The 24,092-nt window shown below is 38.2% G+C and overlaps 1 protein-coding gene across 4 annotated transcripts in view; it reads left to right on the forward strand.

Annotated features, from left to right (window-relative positions):
- cfap221 (cilia and flagella associated protein 221) overlaps nucleotides 1-19,247 on the forward strand; it is a 31,830-nt gene extending 12,583 nt beyond the window's left edge. For 3 of the 4 annotated variants that reach the window (XM_037761666.1, XM_037761667.1, XM_037761668.1), the window contains exons 15-25: nucleotides 1,037-1,124; nucleotides 1,369-1,457; nucleotides 1,853-1,933; nucleotides 3,214-3,321; nucleotides 3,451-3,615; nucleotides 3,732-3,817; nucleotides 4,030-4,108; nucleotides 4,646-4,746; nucleotides 8,349-8,441; nucleotides 8,529-8,636; nucleotides 10,488-10,978. In XM_037761666.1, the coding sequence (XP_037617594.1) occupies nucleotides 1,037-1,124; nucleotides 1,369-1,457; nucleotides 1,853-1,933; nucleotides 3,214-3,321; nucleotides 3,451-3,615; nucleotides 3,732-3,817; nucleotides 4,030-4,108; nucleotides 4,646-4,746; nucleotides 8,349-8,441; nucleotides 8,529-8,636; nucleotides 10,488-10,617 (1,128 nt within the window). In that variant the 3' untranslated portion in view covers nucleotides 10,618-10,978. Of the gene's footprint in view, nucleotides 1-1,036; nucleotides 1,125-1,368; nucleotides 1,458-1,852; nucleotides 1,934-3,213; nucleotides 3,322-3,450; nucleotides 3,616-3,731; nucleotides 3,818-4,029; nucleotides 4,109-4,645; nucleotides 4,747-8,348; nucleotides 8,442-8,528; nucleotides 8,637-10,487; nucleotides 10,979-19,203 lie in introns of those variants that run through there. The other variant, XM_037761669.1, reaches the window with a different exon arrangement.
- The last annotated feature ends 4,845 nt before the right edge of the window (nucleotides 19,248-24,092 follow it).

A 24,092-nucleotide genomic window follows, 5' to 3' on the forward strand; every position in this document is an offset into this window, starting at 1 on the left:
AACTTTTATTTTGGCACAAGGGGAAGTTGTCTCTCACAGAGTAGTTAGGCATAACATTTCAATCTAATGGCTGATTTGGTAAAGCAATTATCAAACAAGTTAATAGAGCTATGAGATGATATGATATGATAATCAAAGCCTATAGATTGAGCTGTGGGGTTCCCATAATCTTGACCAAATCAAAATGTTCCATGAAAAATTCCTGATGTGACTAAGACGATTATGTACCTATGCCACCTGGTTGTTGTTTCTTTTTTTATTGTTATAATGTATCCTCTGACATGAATTTATCAACTGTATGTCAACTATATCCTATGAATTTATATTTGTCATCAGTTATTTTATATGTTTTCTGCTCTGTTTCATTTATTATTATTTTGTTTGAATTATTTTTGTATTTTTTTTTCTCCTGCTTTATTTATTATTATTATTATTTTATTTATTTATTCTTATTTTTTTCCTCTGTTTTGATTATTATTATTTTTTCTCCTGTTTCTTTGATTATTTTATTTTTTTTTATATTTTTTCTCTGGTTTTGTTTATTATTATTTTATTTAAATTTTCCAATATTTTTTCTCCCGTTTCATTTATTATTATTTTTTTTAAATTATTTTTTTCTCCTCTGTTTCATTTATAATTATTTTATTTTATCTTATTTGTGTTTTATTCTATTTTGTCTTATCCTCTGTAACTAAATAATTTCTTAAAATGCAAATAATAAAAAGATAAATAGAACCATTATATATATTTTTGTATTTTTTTGCTTAGCCCCGTGTACAGAAGTAATCTGTCTAAACTAACTCTTAGTTAAACAATACTTGCTAAGTTTGCTACTTCTAAGTAGCTGTTGAATATTTACCAGTGTGCTTGTTTGTTCATTTGTATAGTTATATTTATATATGAACAACAAGCATCCACATACTTTACATTTCTTTTGTTCTTTATGTGTAACTACGTCCCTCCCTTTGAGATTCAAATATGTGGATGTGAACGAGCAGTAACACCCCGTCCTCTTCTCTCCCTTCCTTCCCTCCAGATAGCGATCCGATGTCGCATGAACCTCAGACTGACCTGTTTGAAGAAGCTGTCAGACAGTATGAAGAACTCGCCCTCAGCACAGAAAGGTATAATCTCCTCATTCAGGAGTAATCTCATTATGCCGTGTCAGTAAAGCATGCTTAATCGAGTTCATTCCTAGAGGTAAAAGTGAAATCCCCTCTGGTTATTATGAGCTTCTTAGAACATACATGCAGGCCTCGGGGACGGTGCTATTTATGGTGCTGTGCATTATTAGTCATACATTGACCCTAACAAATAATGTTCTGTTGAAATGAATGAATTAATTATTAATTGTGTCACCTTTTTCAGTTGAAGCGGAGACGTCTTGTGATCTGATCTCTCCAGACAGAATCTTTCCATTCGCTTTCCCCGTTTACTCTAATGAAGATGACCCACAGGTGAGTACATTGCATAAAACACCTGACAGCCTTACCGCAGATTTACTGTTTAAAATATACTTCAATGTAATCTGCAGCCTGTCAACAAAATAGCTTAACCACTTCTTTGCAAATCTTGTTGAAGCCCATTGAAATTAAATCCTAAACTACCTAAATGGGCTCTGACATACAGAAGATGAGAAACCACTGTAAAGTGCAATTGTCCTGCACATGAAACAATTTCCATTCATTATTTCCCTTGAAAGACGTCTTTGATCTAGCCGTGGAATCAAAGAGGATGCTCCCGTTTCCCACCACTTTGATTAAATCTCTCATTTTCCCCGACGCCCCGCAGAGAAAAAGGCCTCGGCGCTCAATTGAACAAATAACGCCATTTGTCTCGTTGATATTTCCAGGCTCGCAATGATTTGGTCCCGGAGCCTGTGGATCCCGTCGATGTGACTGTGACAACACGGATTCCTTTCTTGAAGCTTCAAGTAGGTGTTTACTGCAGCACCTGCTCACCTGAACATCAGGCTAATAAATCAACACGTATGTGCCTCCCAGCAGCAGTGGCGGGAAGTACTCGAGTACATCTTTTCAAGTACTGCACTTAGGTACAATTGTATTTCACAAGTGTATCCATTTCATGCCTCCTAATACTTCCTCACTCACTACATTTCAGAGGGAAATATTGTACTTATTACAGAACAACTCGACTAAAGTACTGAACTGCGCTACCTAAAGTAGTTAAAAGTAGTTTAATCTTGACCAGCGACAGTAGTAAAATGCTACTTGCACATATTTTAGTTGCATCAATATATGATACGATACGATATTTGCCGATATCACAAATTCTGCCAGGATAACATTTTGATCCGATTCAATTCAGTGGCCTGTGATCGATATGAGACGATATCATATACCCATTAACACAGTTACATTTATATAAACTCACAAAAAGCAACTAAATTTGACAACTTTATTAACATTTATTTTATTTTTTTTATTTTTTTTTCTCCTGTTTCTCTGATTATTTTATTTTTTTATTATTTTTTTCTCCTATGTCTCTTTCATTATTTTATTTTATCTTATTTTAGTTTTCTTCTATTTTGTCTTCTATTGTAGTCCAGACATTTAAATGAAAAACAATCTATTCTTTTTAATAAAAAATGAATAAATTAAATAAAGCTCCTGTTCACTATGAAGTGCCACATTTCTGCATGTTTAAGAATTTCAAAATAAAGGCGTATCTTAAAGATGACGATATGTATAAATGCTATTGGATCGTTGATCATTGAATCGTTTACACCCTTAATCAATATTAACATTATCTATTTGTCATATATAATAATATGAGTTACGGGGGCCATTCCACTGTGAAAGTAATATTTTTACTTTTGATACTTTTAGTACATAATACTTTATGATTTATACGTGTAATGGAGTATTTTTACATTGTTGTAGTGGTACTTTTTTTAACCCCGGTGCCTCACTTTAAATAAGTTGCTCTGATTTCCTTAGAGGACAAAAATGTCAGCGTAAAAACTGCCTCAACAATTATATATTAATATTATTTTTAAGTTGTTATGAAGAAAAACTTTCAGCCTGTGACCTCATATTTGAATGTCTATATGAAATGAATGCTATATTGAGGGATTGAGAAGCTATTGTACATACTAGCTCTGTGGGTTCCTCATCTCTCTGTTTTTATCTGTTCGAATGTCCTGTTGTTGTTCTAACTGTATTATTTGTTGGTATTGTTTTGTCCCTCTAGGTTCCCCAGCACTATAAGCTTATGGGCTACCAGCATGTGTCAGCCTTGGACGCATTTAACGCTTACATCCCCGCTACGTTGGCAAGACCACTTCGCACTGGAGCTCCGGTAACTCTGCAGCACCTGAAACATATCCAATATTACAGAAATATATTTATTTCTTCACTCATTCACTCATTCACTCTGATCTATCTACCTTTTTAAAATTCCTCTCACTGCGTTGTTGTCATTTTTTAGGACGAGCCGGTGCCCAATGAGGTCGCAGCCCAATCTCCCACAACAGCGGAGCTCTCAGCATGTGAGGAAGAGCAGCATGACAACGAAGAGGAGGCTGCCTGTCTCTCCTTCAGCGCCCCTGAAGCTCTGCTCACACCGTTTCCAGCGAACCCACTCAGGATATTTGTAAAGCTTTCATTCATCATTATTAATCCAAAGTCTGAAATAGATACACGATGCATATTTATATGACAGACAGTATATTTAAACTGCTATTGTTTCCGTGTTTATTTCATCTTTAGAACCCTGCTCCAGGCCTGCAGACCTACAAACCGACCCCCAAATACCTGGAGAGTGACATGGAGTTCCACCTCTGCCCTCTGCCCAGGTAAAAACAACACATTAGTGAAAACATGTTCATGGTGAGGGATGTCACGAGACCAGAAATCTAGTAGTCAATACCAGGGATTTATTCAAGTTTCTTGCCAAAAACTATGTTTTACAGGATTATATTTGAACACATCATGATAACGTTAAAAAGCACCTTCGCCCGATACTCATTTTTCAGATACTCAGACAGAAAGTGCTCTCTGTGTGCAGGTATACGATCCCTGAGAGCAACAAGAGTGGCAGAGGGACGCCAACCCCGAACACTCGGAAGAAGTATCCGGACCGCAAGGTGAGTTCTTTTCTTTGGGATGCTTGAAGCACTTGAATTTTCAGTACATTATTAGTACATCCAGTATTACTTTGATCATTTTTGGATATATACATAGAGGCATTTTATTGCTGGAGTAAAAGGTGTAATGATTAAAACATGCATTTTTGAAATGTGAGCAATCCCTTTAAATTAATTAGGGCTGCAACTAATGATTATTTTCATTGTCGATTATTTTCTCAAGTTGTTTCCCAAAGGCCAAGGTGATGTCCTCAAATGTCTTGTTTTGTCCACAATAAAAAGATATTCAGTTTACTGTCATAGAGGAGTAAAGAAACCAGAAAATATTCACATTTAAGAAGCTGCAATCAGAGAATTTAGACTTTTTTTTTTCTTAAAAATGACTCAAATCAATTATCAAAATGGTTGGCGATTAATTTAATAGTTGATAACTAATTAATTATGAATCGCTGCAGCTTTAAAGTTGATATTGTGAAACTAGCTCCTTTTTATCAGATTGGACTGATTCAAATGTCTTTTATTCTTGACCAACAACAGGAAATGATCCCAGGACTCATGACGTGGAAGGATTTCGGCTCGATTACCTCCAAGTGTCTGTCCAACCAACCAGCTCTCAACAGCGACTGTTACCCGCGCAGGTAGGTCACAACTAAACTCAATCACTGACTGTGTACAATATAAACGTGTGCCAGTTCCTATTTCTCCTTTTATATTACTGAACAAGGCAATAAGAGTGCCTTTTATACTGTACTGACAGCAGCTACCCAGAAGTTAAAAGTTCTCATGTAAAACCACAGAGAAGCTCCAACTTCTGAAACAGTACCACTACATGTTTACATGACTTGTTTACAGAGTGGATAGTGACTGTTTTTCATTTCCGCTGTCCATATCTTTGCAGCCCGTGGAGGAATTTGAACTTATGACCGCAATTTATTGTAGCTTCTCCAGCTTTGTCAGAAGTAGCATTTTCATACACTACATAGAGTGACAAGTGGGAAGGTCGCATCTGTTGATCTAAAGCTGCAAGCTCATATTACTGGTTTAACAACTGGTCACTTGGAGTAGACATCTGTGTTCTTGGTGTAAATATTTATCCTGTCAACTTGCCAAGACAAAGCTTGAATATTTAATAGCTTGGCATTGCATCCATCATCTCACATTCTGTATTACAGAAACATAACTTCTTGCAGTCTTCTGGTATTTTGCACTTCTAGCAGTTTGATTTTGAGTTTTTATTTATTTATTAGGATTTGGCAAATCTAGATAAGAATGCTGCACAGTAGGTTTGTTCTTCTTGCATTCATCACTTCTACTTTTGTAAAATAGTCCCTAAAGTTTTCTATTTTTTAAAACAATCTCGAGTGTTGAGATTAGCTTTCTACCTCAAACACATTTTCACTCGAGTGCAATGCAAATGTCCACATTTCAGTAGTTTTGGATTGAAGTTGTGTGTGTTGATACTGCAGTGATTTGCCTTAGTTTCACTTTTACTTATTTTATGTTCAAAATGTACCTTAAAGGGAGATTTGTCAAGTATTTAATACTCTTATCAACATGGGAGTGGACAAATATGCTGCTTTATGCAAATGTATGTATATATTTATTATAAATACTAACAACACAAAACAATGACACATTCACAGGTACTGCATTTAGAATAAAAATATGCTCAAATCTTAACACGGCAAACTGCAGCCCAACAGGCAACAACAGCTGTCAGTGTGTCAGTGTGCTGACTTGACTATGACTTGCCTCAAACTGCATGTGATAATCATAAAGTGGGCATGTCTGTAAAGGGGAGACTCGTGGGTACCCATAGAACCCATTTTCATCCACATATCTGGAGGTCAGAGGTCAGGGGACCCCTTTGAAAATGGCCATGACAGTTTTTCCTCGCAAAAATTGTGCTTAAATTTGGAGCGTTATTTATCCTCTTTCGCGAAATAGTTGGTACTACTGGATTCCTTAGGTTTTTCTAGTTTCATATGATACCAGTATCTTCACTCTAGCTTTAAAACTGAGCCCGCTACAACCTAAAAATGGCAAGTTGCGTTAATGAATAAAGAAATTAGTGGCGTTAAAATTAATTTGCGTTATTATCGCATTAACTTTGACAGCACTAATAGAAACTTCTTCTCATAAAAGCCTTCTCTTCTGTAGTACTATTGTAAAACTCAAGTGAAATACTTTCTGTGTGCAGAATCTAGGTCACATGGAAGCAGAGAGCTCCGCACACTGTCTTCACTTCCACTGTGAACTAATGATTTATTCAGTCTTTAGCCTAAATGGACAGTGAATAAATGATGATATTTTGATGTAGTGTATTAGTGAACACAGTGTGCGGCTGTCCTATGGGGTGCAGCTCTGTCACAGCGAATACCACTCAGGTATGCAAAACACTTCTGACCCTTTTCCAGAAATTAGCGTCATGTGCATCGTAATTTGTCTGGCATGATAGTGATTTAAAGTTGCAGAGCTAATGAAGCAATGTTCCCCGCGAGATCTAAAACAATTTCAAGTCCTTATTTGACGAGACGCCCAAGTAATCTGGGCAGCCAGTGTTCACATGATGTACTCGCAAATGCGTGGGTTTATCTGACTCCGCTTCAGCTCCCTTTCTCCTCACCTTTCTGTCTACTTCCCGTTTCTCCTCACCTTCCCCACGTTACATAATCAGATGTCTGGCGAGGCAAAGTATTCTCTTTATGCCTGTCAGCACTGATCTGCAGGATAACTGTAGATATATTCTTCTTTTGTCATGCAGGAGATGACTTTCACCCAGCCTCCCTGCTCAGCCTTATTAATTTTTCTATCTCTGCCTCAGCGGTTACATTCACAGTCTCTCCGGTTATCTTGCAAACACAAACAATACGATTTATGTCAGGCGGTTATAATAGAAGATGAGAATGAACTTGACAGCAACTTGACAGCAGGAGAGAGAGAGAAATGTGTGTTTTCCTTTTATACAGTATGTGTGAATGATTAAAAGGATTCTGTTGTACCTGGAGTACCAACACACTTTAAAACTGTAACTCTCTGGGTACAACTGAAACCTATTATACATGAGAGTTTGACTCAAATGCTTATTTTTGACTCTGTATTTTGATTACAGAACACTGTACTGTTTTATAGCACAGACTATTTGAAGTCCCCTGAATATTTCTATAATAATGCCATGACTATGTGAAAACAATACGACAGTGTGAAAGGGGTCGCTTGTGGTGAACCTACAGAGAATTATCACCTGAGTCTGCGGCTCCTCTCAGCTTTATAGTGAGTTTCAGCTTGTTGTTTAGCTCTCTGGTTAAACTTTACGGTTTTAGTTCGCTCTCACAGCGTTGTTTTTGGCCAGAGCGGGCATTTGTTTTCAGTGAAAAAGCTCTAAAAAGTACACTACCTACTCATCTACCTACTCAGCACCAAACAGCAGACAGTACAGTTAGCTGGTGAACATAGTGGAACATTTAGTAGTTTAAGAGCCAGATATTTCCCTCATGAGATTGTGGAGACCAAAAAACCGAGCTAAAAGGGAGTCAATATTAGACTTTAATTCATCAGCTGGACACAAACATGACTCTAAATGAATGATAATGTTGCTACGTAACTGCCGGAGTGAAAACAAGAAACTGTTTGCTAACAACATTGCCATGTCAACTTAAAAGATGATGATGTGTCAATGTTGTTCCCAACATTTGTGTTCGAAATCGCATACTAACTTAATGCATGGTAACGCACTGTATGCCTACATAATGCATGGTAACACACTGTATGCCTACGTAGTGCATACTAATGTTGTGCATGGTAACGTAGTGTATGCCAACGTAGTGCATGGTAATGTAGTGCATGATGAGTTGGCTATCTCACAAAACTAATTTTAGCTTGCTAACATATGACCCATTTAGATTGAGTAAAAGAGATGATGTGAAATATGATAATGTTTAATAATAGTATCTCAAAATGACCTCAAATTGCAAACCATTATGAAGTTTCTGTTCAGAGCCTGAAGTGCCTCCAAAAGCAAACCTGTGGCTTTTCAATCTTTTAATTCTATTTTGCCCGTAAGTGGTATCAACTTTCACTCTGGAGATCTTTTATCATTCCCGTTCAAACGCCGATTTCAAACAACCCGCAGCAGTCCTTTCATCTAAGTAAGATGGAGTAGATATGTGACCATTATCTCGGTTCGGTAATGTGTGGTCTGGCTCTTCAGGGGAAAAAGCACTGTGTGTGTCCTCTATAGGTCTGTCGACTACAGCACAGATATACTTCCACTCGCAGCACCTCCTCCTCTCACCGGCCCTCCTGATGATCTGCCTCCACTAATGGACGAGCCGTAAGCACATGCTACATTGACATCTATTGATCCTCTTGTTAAAGATCTCTGCTTTCATGCTCTGATTACGTGCGTTTGTCTGTTCAGGTGTGAAGGCTCAGGAGTCCAACTAACACCAGAGATTATCAGAGCGGAGTTCCTGTCTGGGGAAGCTCTGGTCTCCAATGGCAACCTCACCAGAGGGACGGCAGCCAGGTGAGTCTGCTAGCAGGATGTGTAACTCATGCATTCACAATCAAGTAGAGAAGCAAGGAGTTTTTAGGTGCTTATTTACATGAAAGAAGCACATCCACATACAGATATTACAGAACACTTTGTACTTTAGTTTCAAGAGGGGGAGTGCTAAATGAAACCAAACATGAAGTTAATGATCGTGTACCTGGAGTTCCTTCCAACAAAAGCTTCCTGGGAGCAAGAACACTCGGCATGATGACACTTTTTTTTATAACAATGAAATTGTTTTTAATCATTATCTTTGAACATTAATCAAGATTGTGTCGTTGGTTGGCGTTTCGGCCTCGTATAATTCTAGCAAAGACTCTTAATTGAGGATGAACTGTATATGAACTCGGTTAACTCGCCTAACATGCATTCTTATCTCACATAAATTCATCATGTACGTCATTCTATTATCATTCTAATTATATGTTGCTGTGATACAGATGTAATCTGATGGAAGTGTGCTGGATACTGTAACATACAATTACTCAATATGTGATGAAAATGTCCCTGAAAATTACAAAGACGTATTAGGGCCATTGTAGGTATAAAAAATAGTAATTACGGAGCCCAGGGAGGGCGGTAATATTCTGTGAAAAAAACGAGAAAAACAATTTATATTATATATATTCTCTGAGATTAAAGTGGTAAATAAACGAGAAAAAAAACCTCATATCAGTTTTTCGCTTTTCTTCTGAATAGGCCCAATTCACTGCAATGCTGATGGTAATCTGGTGATTCTGCTCTAAAATCACGAGTATTTCCTTATAACTAAATCTGATTGCAAAGTATAATTGGATTAGGTCATTCCCTGCTGACATAATATGGCAAACGGTGGCGTCTGTGGTGTGATGAGGTTGATCCGACCTTGCAAAGTGAAGCAGAGTGGTTTCTTCACACAAAAAAACAAAACACTATTTTTCTGTTATTTTTCTCGTAAATTTGTGCCTTTAATCTCAGAATTAATGAGGTTTTTCTTGCAAATGTACAACTTTAAACTCAAGAGAATATTCAAGTTTTTCGCTCGTAAATTTGTGACTTTAATCTCAGAGAATTTCTGAGCTTTTTCTCACAAATGTACGACTTTAAAAAATCTGAGAATATTCATATTCATATTCATTTTGTCTATTAAATTTGAGTAGTTTCTCGGAGATTTAGGCTGCGACTTTAATTGCTGAAATTCAGAGTTTTTTTTCTTGGATTACCACCCTCTCCCCCAGCTCTGTATTTTTATTTATTTATTTATTTATTTATTTTTTAATTTTTTAATTTTTTAATTTATTTAATTTTTTTTATTTTTTTATTTTTTTATTTAGTTATTTATTTTACCTTCAATGGCATTGTAGAAAATGAGTGTAATATTTAATGACCCCTTTTAATTTTACAACATAGTCATCTTTTTAGTGCATTTTTCTAGGAATTTATTACATTTTTGTTTTCAGCTCTTTCTGAGAGACATTTTTTATCATAATTTAACCGATTAATAAATAATGTGGCAGAGATTACTTTAAATTAAAACTGCAATTAAGAAATAAATATATTTTTCTATTTTAATGCTGTATTTTAATGTATTTTCATCACAAGTTTCTAGGATTTTCTTAGATTTGAATTTTTCAGAGGGACATTTTTATCATATTTTGACAAATTAATACACGACTTGGCTAGGATTACTTTAATTTGAGACTGAAACGTAGAAAATATATATATTTTCTGAAATTTTAATGCTGCATTTTAGTCTGAGACGCTTTATGGTGAATGCTGAACTAGGCTCTAGTTTACCAGTCAATCCTTTTAACCAGTTCTGTATGTTAAATCTGTGTGTCACAGGCACCAAAAGGAGCTTCAGATGGAGGCGACCTACAGGTCCGAGCTCAACCAGATGGGAAAAAGAGTGACGACCAGGTTGAAGCAACTCGGAGTCACTGACATAACACCAGGAGAGGACTGCACTGAATAGACAAAACACCTCCAAATAGGCTCTGTGTACACACTTAACACATGAATAAACACAATCGCAAGACTACAAGTTTATTGCCTCCCTCCCACCTACTCAAACCTACCAGTAAACGCTCCTCCTGTGCTCTTACAAAGCCTGGGAATTCGTTATCCCTCCACCCACACAGATCCATATATAAGCACAGCCACAGTAGATTCTAACAAGCTGCATCACATTACTACCTTCTGTGCTGTAGTTTATGGTGTCATAGAAGCAAAGATTCAATGTTTATTACTATTTAAACTGTATTATATTGTAACAGTCACATGCTTAAATATGATTGACCCTGTTTGATTTAAATGCATTAAATGCTTTCCATTGCTTTGACATGAGTCTTGATTATGTTTTGTGATGATTTCCATTGTTTGAAATGCTGGCGTCATCTAGGTAAAAGAAAATAACAATAGTTAGATGGAGTGAAGATACTGGTATCATGAAACTAGAAAACCTAAAGAATCCATTGGTACCAACCATGTCATACTAGCCTGTCGTGAAGAACGCTAAATAACGAAGTTACACAAATTTTGGTGAGGAAAAACTGTCATGGTGATTTTCAAAGGGGTCCCTTGACCTCTGACCTCCAGATATGTGAATGAAAATGGGTTATCCCCTTTACAGACATGCCCACTTTATGATAATCACATGCAGTTTTTTGAATGCAGTATAAATGTGTGATGTTAGTCTCCATAGTAACCATTTCATTATAGTGAGACCATTTTTTTTTTAAACGTGACCTCACTGTGTAAAATGACCTGTGGTGACCTCTAGGATAATCACAGCCTCATGAAACTTTACAGCCACAAACTAGAGACCTAGAGCATTCAGAGGATGGATGGCTTTCCTAGCTACATTGACAATAAGGAGGTTTCTGAGAAGTTTACACAACAGAAATGCTCGCCATACAATCGCTGAAAAATGCAATTCTTGCAGAAATCTCCAAATGTTTTTGAAACCAGATCACAGCATGGCTTTTTCCATGATGTTCCTCAAGGTCTTGGTGTCTTAATGTGGTGTTTTGGAGGGATTAGTGATCATTTTTATTGATTCTCAAGTGGTAAAAAATGGATAAATTTAGCACCAAATCTGTGTAACAAATGGTATCAAGCCCAAAAATTGCTGCAACAACTTGTGAGACATAATAGAGCATGGGGATGACCATCATATACTTGTATCATTATGTTGTAAGTCCTTAACTCACGTTTATTTCAAGAATAACTTGACACACAGGGCTGAGCTGCACCTCAAATTAATCTCCAGGTTCCCAGCTTTCAGATGATGTACACCACTTCTATGTGACATCTACTGTTGACCTGCTATCTCCCCCTAAAGACCGCATAAAAAAACACAAAAAGGGGGGAAGACTTTAATATTGACAACTTCTAATTTGTGTAACCACTCGCTGATTTGTAGCCAGCCAAGGGGGTATTATTTCTACATTTATTTGAAACATCACTTCAACATTTTTAAAAGTGCATATTTATGTGGTTGTAAAAAGAAATCTGCTCAGGTCAGGATTTAATTATCAAAAGAGCTGACATGCCGTGAACTCACTGGGATGAAGTCCAGCGCGGTATGTGCCTCCTGTCACCCCTAGAGGGAGCTCCAGCTCTGTGAGTTTTACAGTTAGATTTCTACACTTATTTCTCCTTCTGTGTGTGTATGTGTACTCACTTAATGGCAGTAGAAAAATACAGTGCAGAGAGGACGTTGCTTGTTTGAACATCCCTTCTACAGACACTTAATAAAAAAAGGTCACATTTTTTTGACATGGGGTTGAATCCACGCAGAAAGCCTATAGCCAGAGCACAGCGACGTGACAGCAGAGGGTGGATTATAAAGGACACATCTCTTGCTTTCACTGCAGCTTAAAAAAAAAGACAAATCCCATTGAGAAATTAATTGTATTATTAACGCTCATGTCATTATAGTTTTGTGCGTTAGTATAGGTTGAGCTTCGTATTCAATTAAAGCCACAGCAAGGATATGCGTTGAATAAGTAATAGACGGTGTAATAATAGTAACAGAAATGTGTGTGAGAGAGAGAGACGGTGTATGTTTGATGTGTGTGTGGAGAGACAGTGAGGAGATACAGTGCATCAGCCTGTTACTGTAGGTTTGTATAATTCATTCACACAGCAGTCGGCAACTACCGTTTCCAGTAAAAAAAAAACGTTTCCTTTTATAGTATCGTAAAGCTTTCACCCCCTTTTCTCCGTCCTGATTGAAAAATAAGGCAAAAACAGGCAGTTTTGATTCAGTCGACCCATTTATCCGTCACCCAATGGCAAGAAAATCGCCTCGCCCCGTTGACGTGTTTGCCACAATCCTGAAATATCTCCTAAAATTAGGACATAACGAAAAAAGAAGAGGTCGTTCGCCAGACATAATCCGCCTCCGTTGCTGTCTCCGAACTCCCATCGGCCGCTATTTACAACTCAATAACCTACAGCAACAGATGTGATTGCAACTTTTAACGGCATCATTTTGTCCCCCCCGTCCCTGGCTCGCACTCGCAGTCTTCCCTTCTTCACACATTTCAATGAATTACTCCCTAAAACTTCCTGGGAGAGACATTGTGTCGCGGTTTTGGTGGAGTAATGGCCCCTCAGAGATACGACGCTCTCCCTGAAATTGTTTGACTGGCAAAGTTCTGTGAAAAAGCTGAAATACATTTGGTCCGACAAAGTGTTGTGTGTTTGGAATTGCTTCAAGTGGAGCTTTGAATGGCTTCAAGACCTGACTTGTTTAGCGCTACTTCTTGAGGTTTTTAAAAGGAATATTTCCTTTTTTAAAAATAATTTAGAGTCTGTGTCTTCAACCAAAGAGAGAAAAGAAGGAAGAGTGGAAGCCAGTGAACATAAAATCTCCTCCGCCATAACACCATGTCAGCTGTTTATCCACCATAAACAACTTTAGCTCTGAATAGCAGCCCTGACATCTTTCGCCGACTATTTCTGAGCGTCAGCTGAGGGTCATGCAAATGTGGAGTCTGCCCCACAGTACGCCTTGTCCTCGATGATAGAGAGGCGTAATGGCTGCAGCAGTGGCAAGGTGCCCTGAACTGTTGGCAGAGCGGAATCACTGAAAGGCCCGTCTAAATTAAGCAATATAGCGCTTTCTGCTTCTGTCAAAATTGGGAGCATTTAAGTGGGAGGAACAACCGAGTCGGCACAACACAGACATGTCTGTGAGATGCCCTCTTAAGCGGACTTATCAGAGAAGCTACAACAGGTGAACCGAGTCTTTAGTCGTGCTATTGCCGCTGCTTTTACACCTACTCAGAATCAAAGCCCCAAAGGTGTTCAGTGGGTTTCTTCTACATATAATTCACTCCATCGAAAAGTTTCTTCAAGGCTCCAATTGCAGGTACTAAATGGCGCTATGCATGACAATACTACTACTTTCACTAATGGCCAATATAGTTTAATAGTATAGGTACATGATTGGTCCATGTAAAAATGATTATGCAATAGAAAGGTTTAATTTTCGAGAACACAGCTTGTAAAATTTGCAGTAACTACAAAATGGAGCCGAGAATGACAGACTAAGGCGACATCCACACCAATACGTTTTAAAATGCTGTTTTAAAACGAAAACGATCTCCGTCCAGACGAGCATATCACATGACCATTCACGTACACTGGGCATGCGCGTGCCAGTGTAAACAGGAATCAGTGCGGTTGGTTGTTCAGTTGCAGAAAATACAACCAAGGAAGCTCAGCAACGCTTGTAACTCCATGTTGAAATTAACCACTGGTGTCGTTTGTTTTCTTTTGGAAAAGGGTCATGTGATTGGGCGTGACGAATCTTGGAAGAGCACGTTGTGACTGATAAGACCCAATCAAGAAGCAAATGTTGGCGTCTGCATCTCCGTTTTCAAAGGTCTCCGTGTCTGTCCGTCCAGACTAAAACACAACCTCAGAGTTTTAAAACTAAAACGAGGTCAGCAGCGTTTTCAAACGTCTCCGGTTTAGCTCAAAAATGCCAGAGTAGTGTGGACGATGCAAGAGGACTGTGTCTATGTTCCCTCAGATCAGTCACTGACAGCCCATTATTCCGAAACCCCAATAGTCCGAAAATGTCCTATTGGACCGAAAGCCCATTTGTCCGACAGCCCATTATCACAAAATCAAACACCCATTGTTCCGAAGGCCCATTGCTCAGAAAATATGACAAACAGAAGCTAATTCTCATGCAGAATGACATCATCAGACCTTACCGGTTGTGATTTTTTTCCTACTTCGGCGATGGCATTACCCACCATACTCTACCTCAGATTGGCTTACCATGACATTCATAACCCTAACCATCTCACACCTAAACCTAACCAACCCAACCAAAATAGACAATGAGTACAAGCCAGAATGTTATCTGTTATCTGTAATTGAAAGATGTTGATTTAAAACAAACATTCATCTTGGTAATCCAATTTTAGCAGAGCAGTAGCATCACCATCTCAGCTTTTAGTCTAGTGGAATTCTTATTTTATGTGGCTACGATACCTTTAACTCAGACATTAAAATATGTTAAATTGTAAATTAATTTGGGTTAATGATTTCAGTAGATGAGGCAAACCGATATACATTTAATTTCTATAATCTATGTTCAGTAAATAATCAAGATAAAGTCATTTTTGTAGGAGTTATGGTGACTCGGGGTGAAATAATCTTTTTATCTGTTGGGTACATGCCTGGTAGAAATATTCTGTACAATCAGAAGAACATGTACTACACATGATTTCTTTTAAATTATCGATGAACCCTTTCAAATGTACTTTCTCAGAGTGCTCAAAGTGAACAATTTTGCAGTCTTTGGGAAAATCAGAAGCCAGAATCTCAGCATTACGACTTGGACCCAGATTGCTGTGTGATTTAAAAAAAATACCAATTTAGAGTCTTTCTCGCTTGTGCACTTATTTTGGTGTGAAAAGCTTTTTTTGTTTTTTAAATGCCATCGCTCCATAGGCTGCAGTATTTTTTCATGAGTCACCTTTGGGTGAGCTTTTACGGAGATGCTTCTGTGTTTGACGCACACGTTATGTGTTGAATGCAAAAGTAAAAAATGTGTTCTGTTGTCTTGTCCGCCCACATAGCTATCTTTCCTATAAATGTCTTCTACTACTTTGAATTACTCTTGATTACTTCCCATTCTCTCCCTAAATTGCATTTAATTAGCCTCCATCACGGACGCACTTTTGTGTTCGCAGTGTTAATATGTTGTGTTTTTTAAATGTCAGCGTGTCGACCTTTGACCGAGCCTGAAGCGATGCAAAATTGCTGCGTTCTGACTCATCTCTGAGCTGTTTGGATGCTATCGGTCTCTGTTAGCTTCATATAATGATTACTCATTACTGTTAGCTTCTACTAAATGCTATCAGATAGAGCAATATGTAAAAGCTGCAATTAACTAGGAGGAATGGCGAATACAATGGGGATGTTTCCTAATAAATGAAAGCTGAATGGGCTGAGCTCAAACCAGCCGCTGTGCTCTCCTCTCCGCGGTGGATACGGCACATTAACAAATCTCCATCTCTCACTGAGGAAATATTTCCCCCTGCCAGTGCATTAAAATGTTAAGTCAGAGAGGCAGAGCTGTGATGGGATATATTCCTCACTCAGCCAAGCTACCGGGTGTCTTTGGGGGGGAGAAATAGAGAAGACTCCAAACCATTGTTTGATTCAATTTCCCGTAAAGACCGGTTTAAACTTAACCCCGATTAGCCTAATCAAAGTAGCGCAGGATGAAGCTGAGCCAGAGGGGATAGTCTCAGCTGAACCTTTACCTTCAGTAAAAGCATTATGTAGTACGGCTGAGCAAGAATCTGGCGATACGTTTCATGATACAGGGGTTACGATTTAATATATTGCGATATATTGACATTTTTTAAATCTAATTTTTGGAAAATTGTCATAATATAAAAAACACGCCGCCATATTAATGCAAATTTGTTTTAACGCCACTAATTTCTTTAACGCATTAACGCAACTTGCGATTTCTAGGTTGTAGCGGCTCAGTTTTAAAGCTAGAGTGAAGATACTGGTATCAAATGAAACTAGAAAACCTGATGAATCCATTGGTACCAACCATGTCATACTGGCTTGTAGCGAAGGAGGCTAAATAACGCTCCAAAGTTATGCTACATTTTGGTGAGGAAATAATGGCATGGCCATTTTCAAAGAGGTCCCTTGACCTCTGACCTCAAGATATGTGAATGAAAATGGGTTCTACGAGTCTCCCCTTTACAGACATGCCCACTTTATGATAATCACATGCAGTTTTGGGCAAGTCAGCACACTGACACACTGACAGCTGTTGTTGCCTGTTGGGCTGCAGTTTGCCATGTTAAGATTTGAGCATATTTTTTATACTAAATGCAGTACCTGTGAGGGTTTCTGGACAATATTTGTCATTGTTTTGTGTTGTTAATTGATTTACAATAATAAAATATATACATGTATTTGTATAAAGCAGCATATTTGTCCACTTCCATGTTGATAAGAGTATTAAATACTTGACAAATCTCCCTTTAAGGTACATTTTGAACATTAATCACGATTAAATATTTTACTTATTATGTAGACGCTTGCTTTCAAACCCCACCTTTATCTGACAGGATTTTACTCCCAAGAACTTGAAACTTAGATCACAGAGATTACCGCTGGGTGTTTCTTTAGGCTTAACACCCCATCTGAAAGTGGAGAATAACAGGAGGATCCAAATAGGAAAAAACCCAACAGGCAGATGTCACATTACCAAACAAAGTCGGACTAATACTCTGGATTCTGAGAAAAAAGGCTAAATGTAATCTGAGTACTCTTAAGTACAATTTTGTGACAAGTCTAAGGGTTGGATTGTCCGTCTAGTACTCATGCTATGTGTACATATACTGTAGAAGTACTGTAGGAGTAGTAGTTGCTTGAAAACCTGTCCACCAAGTGGCACTGCAGTACCCAGAACTACTTTTGCCACACAGGTGAGCCCCATTTCTTTTTCTGTTGTTGTTCTCTAGTGGATCTAATTCAGGGTATGACGGAGCGGAAATATGATTCATATCAATACCTGGAAATGCATTTCCAAAAACAGCACTATCCAAGAATCTGAATTTGGAATACTTGTCAGCGTGATTGGCAGTGAACATTTTCCGGCTACATAAAGAGCAATGCTTTCATTATCGGGCTGTGAGGGGTGTGCACTGTAGCATTAAATAGGCCACCGACACAAAACAGGGACCACATAAATCCCCCTGACATTTCTGCGGACGGAAATACAAATGTTTATTTTCGACGGGGGAAAAAACAAACAGCAAATAAAATCCCTTTTTTTGGTCGAGGAGAGTGGGCAGGCCTTGCTTTAGTAGATCCAGCAGCTTTCAAGGTTGTATCACTGGTTTAAAATGTTTGATTTGACACATCTAAATATTCACTATTCTGGCTTTCTTCGTCAGAGATAACTTTCATTAAACAATCTCTATTTCTTGATCTTCTCCCAAGAGCTATTTTAAGCTGTTTTTCTGTGAACGCATTTTCTATTTAAGGTAGAGCTTTACAAGATGTCAGGGTCAAGACCCAAATCACCGGCGCTTGCGGGCATGTGCAGTAGTTCCCGCTACCTTATTAAAGAATCTCCCGTTCTCCTCGCATCATACGTGTCAGTAAATTAAAGGGTTGTCACAATATCTGCGCCTCGAGCCCCTGAGACAATTTGCAAATCTATTTCCAATACTTGGTAAATGAAGTGATTGCGATTCAGAGCGGGCCTTGTGCTATCCTTTGGATGTTATTATTAAGAAGGCCAGGTGGGCGACAGAGGGATGGAAACAAAGCAGAAACTTGCAGCACACATTACACGCAGACATTGCAGTGGATATATATAAATCCACTTGAAGGGAGATCTGTGGTGCAAGACGTCAATATAAAAGCCTGTAGGCTATTTATTTCTAAATGGGATTCAATTGTCTGATGTCTGAACCTCTATGTACCTAATAATTGATCACTACCAGTAACCTCACAGATTAGGAAATGTAATGAGAGTGATTTAGATTAAGAATCTTAATGCAGATTATAAAGAGTTTGATAAAGCAGATGCGATACATAAGCTGTTGAAATACTTAAACAGCAGGGGTTGAAGCGGCAGTTTCAAATACGAATACTGAAAGAAGTTGAATTAGTGGTTAAAACGGACGTTTCAGTTTAAGCGTCGGCACTAAATGAAGTGTCTGTTTAAGTGCGAGCACTAAGTGATGATGAAATGAGTAAATTGTGTCTGAACAGTGGAAGTTGTGGGAATTAAAAGAGCTGAAAGAGCTTTTTGTTGTTTGTCAAAAGTGAAGACCTGAGACCTGAAAGGGTTTGAAGTGTTAGTTGAAGTGTAAGCACCGGAAGAAGACATGAATGCAGTTGAAATGTTAAAAAAGTGAAGTCATAACACGTGCAGTATGTGGCACTTTGTCACATAACAAGCTGTACTGTTTGAAAGCCTCTTTTCAACAGATAAAAACTGGCATCCAGATATCATGACTGAACTGTTTGTCTTTGCTCTCCATTTCAGAGTTTAACACCGAGCCTCGTCGTCTGCTGCTGTAATCATCAAAAGTAAGCTAATTGATTCTAATTGTTATTTATATAGATTTTGTTGGGTGTACAATAAGATTTAATGCTGATGGTGCTGCGTCTGCCATCTATGTGTGTGTGCATGTGGTTTATGTGGCCGCCGTGCCAGACACGTTAAGTGTCATTGTTAACTTTACTAAGCCTGTTGGTGCCGGTGCACCTCCGTCCATACGCTTGATTAATGATCCTGTTGTCAGCTGTGTGTGTGAATATGTGGCCGCTCTGCCACGCTGTGAGATGCTCTTAATGTTGTTGGAGCCTGTAACATTACCTCTGATGATGATGGTGATGTATAGATCAATTCACAATGTATGTGAATGGCATAAGCTGACAGGAAGTAAACATGGATCCAAGCTGTTGCTTAGCAATGCAATTCCAGTCTATAAAGCTTGTATGATTAGACTGTGGTGCATTCAGATAAGTCTATTTGAAATGGCCTATTTTGGTTAACATGTGCGTTTCAGATCCTATTAAGTAGCCAATGATTAGTCTTGATTTATGCTTATGCCACTGAAGTAAACATGTTACAACTGAAAGCAGTTGAATTGTCATTTAAAGTGATGAAAGCACTTGATATGTCAGTCGACGAGTAAGAGATAAAAACACTTGAAATGACAGTTGAGTAAAAGATTAATGCAATTTAAACATCAGTTGACGCTTAAGAGATAAAACCACTTAATATGTCAGTCGACGAGTAAGAGTTAAAATCACTTGAAACGTCAGTCGACGAGTAAGAGATAAAAACACTTGTCAGTTGAATAAAAGATTAATGCAATTTAAACGTCAGTCGACATGCAAGTGGTAAAAGTAGTTGGAATTTTAGCTGAAGTGAAAGCAGTGAAAGTGTGCGTGCACTCTATATTAGGGCTGCGGCGATATGTATTGCGATTTTTAAGTATTGCGATTCAATTTCCTGAATTTATCTATTTATATTATGATTTATTGCGGGTTAGGGGTTAATTTTGGTAACTTTTTTAACACTATACCATGGGAAAAAGTTGAATCATACACTTCTAGGGACTTTTACTTTGAATAATATCTAAATTAATAAATTTAAATGTTTGATTTTCAGCATGTTTGTAGTCAGAGATGTCCTGAAGTCAAATATATCAGGATCATTGTCAGGCATTATTTAATACTTTTTTTTTATATTACAAAGAGTAAAGACATTTCCCTAAAAAAATAGTGCTATTTTCTTTTTAATTTATAAGGGACATGTAATGTTTTATACTTCTAGTGAATATAATCCTATCAATCTTATTTCCATAGGTGTATTTTGTATATATAGTTCCCTTTGTTAACACCTTATTTTGAAAAGTAGTCACGTGTATACTGCGTTGTTAGCTCTCCTCGTCAGCTCCGTTTGAATGCATTTAACATAAATGTCAGTATCTGGGTGCTCTACAGTTGTAGCGTCGGCCCATTTGACCACGGAGATGAGAGTGACGGCCGGCTTGACCGCACAATACCGCGATACGATAAAGTTTCCTGTCCATGACAGAGTAAGCATGCAGCTTTAGCCGTGATGTCTAGCTCTGCTTTTCCTGCAAACCCAAAGTGTTTCCATACTTTACTGGATGTGTAGTGTTTACCACTTTGGATTTAAAATGTGAGGGTTCAAGTCGTATCTACGCAGACCCTACAACTTTTGTACTTCTTGTTGCGGCCGGCTGCGGTTTGTTTTGGTTGACGGATACGGAACAGATCTGACGTCATGTTACTCAGACTACAACAATAAAAGCGGTAACTTCCTTTTTCCTCTGTATGGCTCAAATGAAGCAAATATATCAATTCTGGCATTAAAAAATATCACGCTACATAGGTGAATCGATTTTGTTTCCCACCCCTACTATATACATGCAGTTGAACTGTAAGTCAGCATGTAAATGAGCTGAACATTTAGAAGTTTGAATGAAGTTTCTAGGAAAAAGAAATGTGCAACCTCCCCAAAACATGTCCATAATAATAAGAGAGTGTGCTTTGCTGAAAGTGAGTACACTAATTATAGTTTTCTCCAATGGCACAGCACCACTGTCATGTTTCTGTAATATCCTTGATAGCCCTTTTTAATTAGGGTCATTAGAGAGACGTGAACCTGCAATTCTTGGCACAAATCCGGCGCCGCTGACAGGGTTAATCCTTTCAAAAGACCGGGAGGATATGAAGAAAGAAATACTCCTCTTTTATCACGCTTGGTGTGAAAGCCCTGCTTTCAGTTGCCATTGTAGTGTAAGATAATTAGAAACCCTAAGTGGTCTCAACATCGGTGTCTTTCAATTAAAGCCAGCCCTCAGTAACTGAAGATGACTCCATACACCGTTCAGCCATATGACTCGAATACTCACACATGCTCACAACAATACCCAAGAGAGTCGCCAACACTTAAGGACTCAAATCGCTCCAGCGGAGAGCCTGGAGGGGTATGCTGTTTTCAACAGCAGTTACCAATGCATGAGTGCTGTAGGACAAGCTGTTTTTTTTTTTTTATGTAAGACACAAAACAACATAAGACAAACAGAAGGGCGGTTACTAGCTGCTTGTTTACCGCTAATTAGCTTAGTAACCACAGCACAAACACAGTGAAGTACGCTTTACAGGCTCCAAGCCATCTATCCAATTACTGAGCTGGAAAAGCCCATTGTAGCCAACTGTATTCCCAGTGAGTGTTTGTAGTACTACAACTTTTTAAAAATCCTTCTTCATCCTCATTTCATGTCTTTGTATTCAGGGTGGTTCCTTTGAGATTCGGTTTGCTTTCAAGGGAGACCTGGTCAAGACAAGAAAAAGAGAGAAAACAGGGTAGTTGGTTGTTTTGAGACAATTGGTTTGACCAGAATAGTTTATCCTGCTCGGTCTTCTTAACACCGTGTACCTACATTTGAGGAATCCTGTCAAATAAACTGTGAAACTTCAGAGTTTATATTCGCCCATTGTTCCATCAGATTTCTGATCTGCGTTTTATTCTCCAGTATTGGTGCATTGCTTCTGTAACCAGGCGGGGAATGTGTGGATTTAGTTGCAAGTGGCTATGCACGTCACCGAAAGTGAGAATGTGCCAGATGTTGCTGCTTCCAGCTGCTGCCGTTGAAAGAGTGCATGCTGTCAAGATTAATTAAGCTTAACATAAGGAGATGAATGTGAGACACATATTCTAAAGGTAAAATACAGTGAGGCATTTAATTGTTTCAAAAGTTTTTTTAAGTGGGACCACAATACTTCCGGTGGCGGTAGTTTTTTCTTTCCCTAACCTGAAAGGTTCTCTATACGATATCCAGAGCATTAATATAGCACTATTTGCTATGTAAAGATATAGAGGTTTGCGTGTGTTGTAATCCGAGCTTCTCTGTGCTTTGTTGACATAGTCGGGCCGGCCATGCACACTTTTAGTGCATATTCGTTGGCGATTAACACTGTTAGCTCTGTCAGCACTGTTGCTTTTGTTTTCACTGTTAATGCAGTTACCTAACCCTAACCATACCTATATATTTTATATATACTATATTTTTATATGCCATAAACATTGTCTTTCCTTAACCTTTACCATACCGTAGTGGCAATGCGCAGATATTATAGGCTGCGAGAATTTAATAAATGTTGGAATTGGATGTAAAAAAACAAAAGACACTGCAAATGCACTGTGTATTGAACCGCACTAATACAGAATATTAGATTCATACAGTTTAATTTGCCGTGCCCTTGCCGTGGCCTCATATTAGCTTTGTTTTCTCAGGGTAGAAGAGGCGATTAAGTTAAAATATCTCTTTTTGTCTCACCTTACCGACAGTCACCCTCCAATCATTTTGTGACAAATGAACTGGTTCATATCCGCTACGCTCCACTGCACATATACAATGTGGCAAATGCACAGAATATTAATGCATGAATGTATTATAGTGCTAATATACTCCTCCAACCTGTGTAAAACAGCCAAGTTATATTCCCCAAATTAATTTAATGCACCATCTGATCTACTGATCATCATCGCGGGTGCACAAGGTCAGATCCCTCGCAGTGCTGATTGTCATTGCAATCACTGAACCTTAAAATGATGTGAAAAATAAACCCTTGTCAGCTCGGGCACATCTTGGTTGCGTGCCTGGTACAAAAATGACTATTTTGCTCTGTGTTTTTTATGTCTGGCTCCATTCCTCGCCTCTCCATCTGACGTTTTTTTTTAGCTTCATTTTAACCACCGCCAGATTTGTGGATCCTGCTATGCACTGGGCATTCTGCCGTAATCAGAGATCACAGTGCGTTTGTTGAACCTCAGAGTAACTACATCCTCTACCTATATGAGAGGCTCTCACTTTTGATTTTTATCAGAGACACAAGTTGGAAAATCATTGGAGACTTAAGCTCTCTACGCTGCTCAGTTATATTCAACTTGACCTTGACAAGTATTTTTCCTTATTCTGCGTTCCTATTTCCATAATTGATTTTTACACAAACAAAAGCAATTTGATTAATAGACCTGTTTCCCAATTCTGAGTTGCTGCAGTAATAGCAAATTGTTCCAGCTATCAAAACTGCCAAAAATCAGAGTTAATTAGAGCACTAACTGTTGATAACTCCCTTCTGTGTAATTGTTCAGGCGTCTGTTTTCACAAAATGAAATCACACTGTGGTTCCAGAGGAGCGTATACTGTATAGTGAGAAGTAGAAGCTTAATTGTAATCTTTTAACAATTCAGCAGTGTAGTGCTGTCAAACTGTGCTCCCATACAGCTTCAGTAAACACACCACTACTTTTAGTTTTGCAGGAAATCCAAAGTGAATGCGGTAAATGAGACTGCAGATTGTTTAACTGTTATATAGAATAAATAGGACT

This window comes from Sebastes umbrosus, chromosome 24, assembly GCF_015220745.1.
Source record: "Sebastes umbrosus isolate fSebUmb1 chromosome 24, fSebUmb1.pri, whole genome shotgun sequence".
Classification (NCBI taxonomy): Eukaryota; Metazoa; Chordata; class Actinopteri; order Perciformes; family Sebastidae; genus Sebastes; species Sebastes umbrosus.